The 9647-nt window shown below is 38.1% G+C and overlaps 1 protein-coding gene across 5 annotated transcripts; it reads left to right on the forward strand.

The window, feature by feature from the left end:
* The first annotated feature begins 633 nt into the window (after positions 1-633).
* On the forward strand, positions 634-7979 carry LOC149533038 (uncharacterized). Of its 5 annotated transcripts, none has more exons than XM_089805029.1 (6): positions 634-1690; positions 5923-6584; positions 6707-6886; positions 7065-7211; positions 7374-7474; positions 7618-7979. In XM_089805029.1, exons 1-3 carry the CDS (start codon positions 823-825, stop codon positions 6791-6793), a joined length of 1617 nt encoding a protein of 538 aa, XP_089661155.1. In that variant the 5' UTR covers positions 634-822; the 3' UTR covers positions 6794-6886; positions 7065-7211; positions 7374-7474; positions 7618-7979. The 5 variants fall into 5 exon arrangements, with proteins under 5 accessions (XP_089661155.1, XP_089661156.1, XP_089661152.1 ...); XM_089805030.1 differs by having other exon boundaries at positions 6707-6796; XM_089805026.1 differs by having other exon boundaries at positions 635-1690; positions 6707-6968.
* Positions 7980-9647: the final 1668 nt, after the last annotated feature.

Here is a 9647-nt window from a genome sequence, read left to right on the forward strand (position 1 = left end):
TAAAAATGTAAATAAAAAATAGAAATTTCACCTACAAAAATGTTACTCCAAAACTTCAATCTGCTCCTATTCAAAAACTCCAATCTAATCCACCAATAACCTCCACCTCTTCTTTCCTACAAAAACATAAAATGAAAATGAAATGGTAAGCCTTGGTTTTATAACTTCTGAGAGGCTCCTCATATCCCCCAACAGTCTCTTCACATCCCACGAATTTGTTTCAAATTCCCCCACTCCCCACAAAAAACAAGTATGAATGTGCATGCAAAATTATATTTAACAAAAAAAAAAAATCATATTGAAATTATTTCGCTCCTATTTTTTCAAGCTCTACTTTTTCGGACCTTATTTTTTCGGGTCCTACTTTTTCGAACCCTACTTTTTCGGGTCCTATTATTTTAAGCCTATTATTTTGTTTGTAAATCTAACCAAATCTTTTTGATTGTCAAATGACATTCCATTATTTAATTTAGTTTGTAACTCTCACCAAATTTTTTTGTAAAAAAATAACTTTCTTTGCAAAAAGCAAATATTTATGAGCTTGAAAGAACAGTTCATTAAACTGAAATCGAAGGTACTAGTCACGGGGAATTAACATAAATTCTACCCTGCAAAGGAGGAGAATGTTAAAACAAAATGACTAGATGCACAGTTCCGACAACGTATTTTATTTCTTCTGGAGACATATTCAATGTGTATCTATCAAACATTTTGATTTTAATAATCTTTTCACAGAGAAAAAAGCATGCAGGAAAAGCAAAGACCAATTGTTTGTTTTACTGGTCTCGGCGTCAGAACGGACCGCTGCAGGGCTGAAGTAATATGCAGCATTGCAGCGATGAAATTGGTTTACCAAACATGCTCTCCAGAGATCCTGGCGAGAAAGACAAAGAACTTTCAAATCAGAAGATGACCTCGGTCGCATATCTTTCGACGGGGAACCACACAAGTTCGATTCAGGAGATTCCCACCATTGATTTATGCGCAGAAAACCAAATAAATTCAATTCAGAAGATATCCACCTTGGATCAGAAGATACCCACAATTGATGTCTCTTCAGAGAACAGGGATAGTTCTATTCAGAATATACCCACCATTGATTTTTCATCAGATAAGGAGGAGGATTTATGGAATGACACCGTGATGCACAGTTTGAGCGAAGCATTACGAATTCAGCACTATGCATTGCGGGAAGTTTATGCCGAGCTGGAAGCTGAAAGAAGTGCTTCTGCTACTTCCATCGACGACGCCCTGCTCATGATTTCTCGTTTGCAGGATGAGAAGGCCAGATTGGCAATGGAAGCGGCTCAGTTTAAAAGGGAGGCTCAGGAGAAAATCAGTCACGCGGAGACCACTCTGAGCTTTTATGAGGATGTGCTTTTGAGAAAAGACGAGGAAATCAAGGCTCTCCAGTGCGAAATTGAAGCCTTCAGGCATAGGTTTTTGAGTTATGGCATCCATGGTGATATTGGGTTCAGGTTAAGTGATACAGACGGCTATGTGGGCATGCCTGGAAATGCCTTTGCAGAGAAGAATTCTTTTAATAACCAAGATGAGTTAGGTGGCTTTATGGCACGTAGTTTTACGGCTGATTGCGAGAATTGCAGCGACCTTAAGCCTGAAGGCTCTGTCTCCAAGGAAATAGGAATGGGGTTCTCTGAAGCTGTAAAAATCAACCACGGTGATCAAGGTAGTGAACTTAAAATATTAGTTCCCTCTTTTTGGGCTAATTTGATAATTCTATACATCTTTCTCAAATCAGACTACCCATTTATCATGCTGGTCAATTTCTAAATTCTACAACATTTCTAATACATTGAAGTTCTATGCAATATGGATTTCAATAAAATTTTAGGCAGTACAGTTTCCAATAGCGCGACCTACGGTTATGCAACATGGCTAGAATGGTATGAACTGCTCTATCTATGCTCTTACCTAGGAATATAGATGGTCATTTTCTCCATTGAAAGTACTTTCTATGATGAGGCTCATGTTCCAAGTACATACCATAGTCATAATACGCTTCTACAATGGCGAGTAACAATATTCTGTCTGGAAATGAATCGAGTCAACTCTTTGTCCTATCTGGGAAAGCCAGCTGATTCTGCTCCTTTTTCCCTTTAAAAAGTAAGCAGAGTCAGCTTCTTGTCCTCTCTTGGAAAACAAGCAGATATAAACCTTTTCTCTCTTTGGAAATCAAGCAGAGATAAATCTTTATGCTCTTTGGAACACAAGCAGAATGACCACTTTCATCTCTCTCAGAAAACAAAACAAACAGACTACTCTTTGAAAGACCCGCAGAGACAGCGCTCCCTTGGTAGAGTAGAGTCGACTCTTTGGAAAACCAACAGAGCCGGTTATCTTTACCTTGTCTTGGAAAGAGAGCAAGGCCAAATATTTGCTCTCTTTAGAAAATTAGTTCCAAGTATTCTGCTTATTCTTTATTTAATTCTTTTCCTAAGTGGCAGAGCTTATTGTTTTCTTTTTGGATTTTAGTTTTGGAGGTCTGTATTATCCCCAAAAAGAGATAGTAAAAACAACAATTTTTTTAAAAATAGGGCACAAAAAATTCTGAAATTTTATTGCATATAAGAAATTCTTCAACAAACTTATATATGTACTTGGATTAGTGATCTGATTTTTCTGCTAGTTAAAAGCTACAGAAAATCACTCTAAATTTGCCCAGAAATCTCAGAAATGATTCACATTGAGAATTAACAATATGCAGATTTACACACCAATACTTCAGAAGTGTCTTCAAACCCTAGCTGCCCATGCCAAAACACCCAAAAAAATCAGTGCTAAGTCTCTTCTACTTGTTTCCACTTGTCCTTGTTGTTGCTATCTTAAATGATTCGCAGTAAAATGACGACACCATGCTGTAGTTAATTCAAATTTGAACCTGATGCGTCTTCTCAGGGAAATCCTGGTCATGTTGGTATTGGAGCTATAGGTAGAGGTAATGATGATGGTGCGGTTTTTATGTTGTCCATTTATAAAGCCCAACATTCTAATAATCTGATGGAGGCCCTTGCTATTAAGATTGCTGTGGAGAGAGGATGTTCTTTAGGCTGGAAAAAGATCATATGTGAGTCTGACTCGCAGATTGTTGTTGAAATGTTGAATAACCAGAGCTTGGAGAATGTTAATTGGAGATTAGCCTCTTTGGCCAGACAAATACTGAGCTTATGTAGTTCCTTGGACTCTGTCTCCTTTCATCATATCCCTCGCGAATGGAACAGAGTTGCGGATTGTTTCGTGAAGTGGGCTTCAGAGAACATGGATAGATGGGATATTAATGGAAGGGATGAGTTACCTTGGGATTACCGTGAGATTGTTGATCAGTTGATATTGGAAGATAGGAATCTATAGTGCTGTTGTGGGTCTCTGGCCTTTGCTTTGTAATCTGGATTTGATTGAATAAATTTTTACCCTTTTTCCAAAAAAATTTCACCTTCAGAAAATAGGCTCCAAACCTGACATGAATTATAGCTTTGAAAATGGTGTGCTAGGGCATCACAGAATAAAGCCCTTCCATTGACACAGACCTTTCTACGGGGAGCCCATATGTCTTTCTGAAACCAAGGATAATCAAGGGTTTAAGGCCTTATGCTAAAGATTGTAGCAACAATATTAAAAAAACTGTTAACATAATAAGCTCTAAAAGAACCCTAGAATGTTACATTCTAACTCCTAAAAGGATGATTTAACCTCAGCCCTTGATTCACTACCAACAGTTCAATGCGTGACATAAACACCCTAAAAATGAGGAAATAGGCTCCTCAAAATCCCACGCCCCCCTGGCCTTTTTGGTACATGCGTATTAAAATCACTTTGAGTGCATTCACTGGAGCTGCATAAGAAGACATGCCTACAATGTAAAATCCTTTAATTTCACTTAAGTTGCATAAAAAGATGTGCCCATGACTTAAGAATAGAATGGAATACAAACTGAAGATTCTGCACTTACCCAATAATGCTGTACATCCTCTTCCTCTTGGGTAAACCAAGGAAAGGACAGCTAATGCTGTTAATCCTTATGGCTTGAGTTGGGGACATCACAGGGCTCCATCCCAATTTGATAACAAAAATACAATAAATGCAACATCCAAAACAGATGAGTTGCATAGGGTCACCAAGGGAAACAACCTACGCATAAAGGTTTTAAAACTATAACTGAGACTATAGACATGAAACAAGGATGGAATTGCTACATAAACCCAAGCAGGTGCAGCAGAGGAAAGCAGTGAACAAAATACATAAAACAAGTCACCATCGTGAAGCACTATGATTCAAACCAACGCCAGCAAAATCACCACTGTCTTAGTGCAGCTCCAAAACTTCCCATTGAGAAAGACTTGCATCACCAAGGATTGTATGCTCCCTAGCATAAGCCGTTTTTGGGACTCCATGCACAGAAACTGGACTTACCTTGATTTGTGCTAGCATAAACATTGCAGCTTTCAAACCATTAAAGAGGATTCTTTTAATCAATTCTGAACACCTCACTGGTGTGACTAGCAATCGTTTCAAAACATAGGAGAGTATAGCCACCTACCACCTCAAGCACTCCTTTGTGGCAAGGCAAGACACAAAAAAGTGTTTAATTGCCATCCTTGAATCTTGCCTGTAATTCTTTATGATGTCTATGTCACAGCTAAGAACCTAAGCTTATATTCATAGAGCTTTAACAACAAGATCCTCCAACTCTTCTCACCCATACAGCAAGTCCTGCATCTCACCATTGGCATTCTCTATTACTTCATCCTCATTGTGGACTGACAGCTCAACTATACACATACAGAATTAATAGCTGCCCCTACTATTTATAGGCGACTGAAACTAGTGGGGGTGCTTCTACAGGTACTTCTACAGATGCTTATACCAGTGGTGCTTACCTTTAGATACTAGGGCACCAACCAAATCAACTGCAGCCAGCTTCCTCAGGTGACAGAAACCACCAAGTCAACTGCTGGGCATGCAGAAACGACTGCATAATCTGCTAGATCAACTGCATAGTCAAAGTAATGATCAATGGAATCAGCACCCCCCACCCTCCCCACCCCCACAATTAATCTACCTCACCTCATTGATGATTGCCACCCTCAATTTAGCTTTGAAGTCCTCTGAAATTGAGGCGTGGAATTGAAATACACCCATGTCTACAATGTGCTCTTTTCCTAGAATGGATTTAATCATTTAACCAATCTTAACAGGAGCACATTCAAACAACTAAAGTTTTTCTACAAGTAATGATCCAAGACCTCTCCTTTGCTCAGGGGACCATGACATAAACCTATAGTGGCCCTGGAATACTCTATCAAAGTTAAGCTCGATTCCCCTCACTAGGGTTTTCCATGTTTTTTTCTGCCAATATTCTTATGAGCTACCAACATTTGAATGGGTTGATTGACAAAGCTTACTGTTAGCCTACATGTTATAGTTTGTACTGTTTTTCTTGATTCTTAGTTGGATGACTGTGATTGATATACATCCAAAGAAACATGCATTTAATAAGATAATCATCATAATCCATATATGTGGATGATGTGTATATACTGAATCACTGATACAGAAAAGCATGCCTGTTTAATACATGTTATTGTTTTCATTTTGAGTTCCGTTACTCTGAAACTTTCTCGTAGAAGCTCTACTCTGACTCTTCAACATTTTTGGGATTGGTGCCAAATACAAGTCATGCAAGTAATACATGCAATAATAATCACCATCTCTGTCATATGTAACACCAATATGATCTACAATTGTAGTCACATTTGCTTATAATTGTATCTCACAATATTTTTAATTTACGTTTATTGTTTTACGAAATGGAAAGATTCACCAACTGTTATATGGTTATAAAAGAACATCACACTGTTATATTATTATAAAAGAAAATCTAATATGTTTTTTTGAATCAAGGTGGAGAGGATGAAAGGAAACAGGTCAATACGATTGAAAGGGCAAGGCATTTTCCTGAAGATACTTTTTCTGGGAATTATCATTTGCTTTGGGAACAGATAGAAGGATTACAGAAGAAGTTGCATAATTTACTTGAGAAGAAAATATTGAGTCCTGATTTAAAAGATGAATGTAAATCCACCTGTGATGAACTTAAAGATGCACTGGCATCATATACAACTAGCTTGAGCCAGGGTTTAAAATCCCATTGGATGAGTTCCTTCCCCGAGATACAGGAAGCAGAGGTGAAAGCAAACATAGACCAAACTGATGGACCTGTAGATGTACATATGGATACCACACAAATGGGTGATCGACAAGAAAAATTCAGTTCATTCATCCAGACAAGTAAGGAGGAATTTTCCGAACTATCTCTGATAGAAAATAACACTCTGGAGCTAATGCAATCTAAGATTGAAGATCTTAGTTTAAGGATAGGTGCCTTGGAAGATGATAAGTCTGTAAAACAAGCTATGAACTCTCTCAAAAGACAGCAATATATTGTCAAACATTTTAAGCAGATTGTCCAAGGTTTCCATAAGTCAGAAGAACCCCCTAAAGGTCAGATAAAAATGAAGGTGGTTTTCTTACAAAGATTTCTAACAATTGCCTCACTTATAAAGGTATTTTGTTGCCCTGCAAATATTTAAATCAGACGTCTGAAGAGAAAACAAAGACTTGAATGTGATGCTATTCGAAAGCTACATTTAGCTGATTTTTATTTTTGGTGTCTGTGATCTTGCAGTATTTCCTTTCTCAGTTACCTGTGGGTGTACGGTGTATATTATCTTTTCTTCTATTCAGAAGTTACAAGTATTTGCAAAGAAAGTGACTTGTGAGCATTTAGCTTGTTCCTTTGGCTTTCCTATCTCTGCTTTATGGTGCTCTGAAGTATTGGATCTTAAGTGTTGTTTCATTCAAAACTGCGGGTCACTCTATCTCTTCACTGGTTGAAAATCAATCAGAAGATCTTTAAAAAGTACATATGGTACATTGTTCATAAAGAGGTTTTCTTCCTCTACTTTCCCTTGTCTCTCTTATTAAATGTCTTTTCTTCATAGAGTGAATCTAAGCTAACATCTAAGAAATGTTTCTGTCCTTAGGTGGTGAGTGGACATTATGCTGGAAACTGCCAAGTTGCAACTGATACAGCGCGTGAATTAGTCCTCATATTTTCACATCCTCGCTAAATGAACCACATGATAAACTCTGACCAGGAAGACCTGAGCCCTAAGTTTGTACACTCAGAGGTATATTTATTATTCCTCAGCCCTTACATGTTGTGATTGCAAGTACAACCAGCTTAAAGAATTGGTTTATATTTTAGTATGCATGTAATGTAATGAAATATCAGTAGTTTTCACTGAAGGGTAGAAATTAACAGGTAGAATAACTTGTTGATTTTTGTCCAGTAAAAATGCTTAAAGATGAGAACCTAGAGATTTTGGTTAGCTATGGACCTTTGATGCGGTCTTTTTGATTGTCTCAAATGCGAACAAGGCTTGTGAGAAATGTAAGTTTACTGTCAATTTAGTGATACAGTTATAAATGTGAAATTTATTTGCATCTGTTTAAGCTTACTTTCCCAAAAATCTGAAGACTTTCATCTACACTTCTGCACCTTTTGTTTTTTATGCATTTGTTGTTTTCTTGCAGGAACTTCTCAATTCATGAGAATGATGATAATAAGCTAAGATCATTAACTGAGCACCAAAATTTAGGGTAAAACAGGCATGCTTCCGAAACATCTGAATAATCTACTTCATATGCAAAATGTGTTGACTAGCATGGAAATACTTTTAGTTCAATTGGCAAAATAAGGACATTATTCAGATAAGTATTACGTGACCTGGTAATTTGTGCTGCACTTGGTGCATAGATTAAATAAGATGATGATTTTAAGAAATGCAATCTTTAATGTAATGGGAATATTTGAAAATTGAGTCATCAAATGGATGGAAACTTGATAGTCAATTCTGTAATTCTTAAAGTTATATACTGTCTAGGTTTCTTTAGAATCTCTGGATGTTGTTTTTGGATAGTAAATATTAAGCTTGATGATATACCTTCCTTGGATCTCTTTTTTGTTTTTTCCAATGCTTATATAAGGTGTAATCATATCATATACTAATTGTTTGTGTTTCCTTTTCTAGGGTAAAAAGAGAGACCTATTATATATCGGCAATGCCCGGGAGATACAAATTGATATACAGATTTCAGCAGATAGACTAGGTTTAAACTTCTTACGCTTACAAACAAGAGTTATTTACCAAGCACTTTTGAAGACAAGAATCTTCTATAGACTATTCAGTCATAGACAAGAAGAATTTGCAGACCAAACCCGTAATCCCTAGTTTGTGTAGAGTGGAAATACAACTGAATTCACAAAGACATGCAAATGATATAGAATAATGCAATTGTGATATGAATAAAGTAAAACATAGGATGTACCTTTAATACCACAATACCAATAGGCGAGGAAATGGTTTCTTTATTTATACCAAAAACATCATGAGTACATTGACAACATTCCAAGTACTTATAGAAGGGTTGGTTGGTTGGGAAAACCAATCAACGCATTCCCTTACCTCCTAACTACCCAGTTTGATTAAGCTTTAACAAGTACTAAGTACAACAGGTACTTTATTCCAACTACATCTATCCCCCTAAAAAAGAAAAGTCGTCTTCCACACGACTGTAAATTCAAGAAGAGGGATGGGAAGACATCCCTGTACTTGGAGCTCCCCGTAGTTGCTGTAATTCACGTTCAGCTGTCTTTTCTTTTGCCCGAACACCTTATAGGACCCTCATGGCGTCCATCTTCTTTGCTTTTGCTGTGGCGATTTTGCTTTCCAGATCAGTTTTCTCTATCCTCCAGGGCTCCTCCATGACAACTTTCTTTGCTTTCCACTGATCTTGAAGAGTTTACCTTTCTAGCTCCCACATCTTAGCGAAGCTTTTTCTTCGCTAAAATTCCAAGAAGGTCCCCCAAAAGGCCACTTCCATAGCTACAAGGGTCTCCATGAGAGGTGGCAGTTGTCCCTGTCCACGGGGAATAATAGATCTGCTTGTCCATGTAGTGGTTATCTCTTCTTGTGAATATCCACTCTGCTCTAATAGTCCCCAGTCGCTATGGCAGCCTGTCTGCATAAATGCGGCCAATGCTTCTCCCACCGTTAGGACAGCTTCTAGATTCTGAGACTTAGCCTATTACATGAGCTACCTTGTAGAATGCTCCATGGCGTATAGCTCGGTGAGAAATAACTCTGTCTTGGCAGCAAAAGAGACTGTGTCAGGAGGTTCCCCATGCTCACTTTGTATCTCTACCTCTACCTGGTCCTCAGTAACTATCGGTATAGGGGAAGACACCATGCCTTCTTCCTCAAGTAATTTGTCAGCCTCCTCCAGGACTATCCGCCATAGCCATATCCGTCATATTCTCCTGAGGGTGAATCTGTCCCTGCTGGGTATCCACTGCTCCTGTCGACTGCACCACTCGGGCAACTGGGAGCACTACTTTTGGGCCTAGAGGTGTCTACAACCTCACCTTATGTGCACACTTCATCTGACATCTCAAATCTATTACTTTGGTATAGGTGTGTTGTTCTAGGGTGAGTAGTTGTGCCTCCTTCGGAAGTGATAATTTGGAAGCCCCCTTTGTTGGAATTTGTTGCCTGTCACTTGCT

Source organism: Cupressus sempervirens, chromosome 10, assembly GCF_028749045.1.
Source record: "Cupressus sempervirens isolate cs-2001-9-10 chromosome 10, ASM2874904v1, whole genome shotgun sequence".
Classification (NCBI taxonomy): domain Eukaryota; kingdom Viridiplantae; phylum Streptophyta; class Pinopsida; order Cupressales; family Cupressaceae; genus Cupressus; species Cupressus sempervirens.

Excerpts from the sequence above, each read along its gene's own strand:
- LOC149533038 (XM_089805029.1), top strand. The coding sequence starts at position 823 with ATGCAGCATTGCAGCGATGAAATTGGTTTACCAAACATGCTCTCCAGA. Across the intron at positions 1,691-5,922 it reads AATCAACCACGGTGATCAAG|GTGGAGAGGATGAAAGGAAA; the intron begins GTAGTGAACTTA and ends TTTTGAATCAAG. Across the intron at positions 6,585-6,706 it reads CAATTGCCTCACTTATAAAG|TATTTCCTTTCTCAGTTACC; the intron begins GTATTTTGTTGC and ends GTGATCTTGCAG.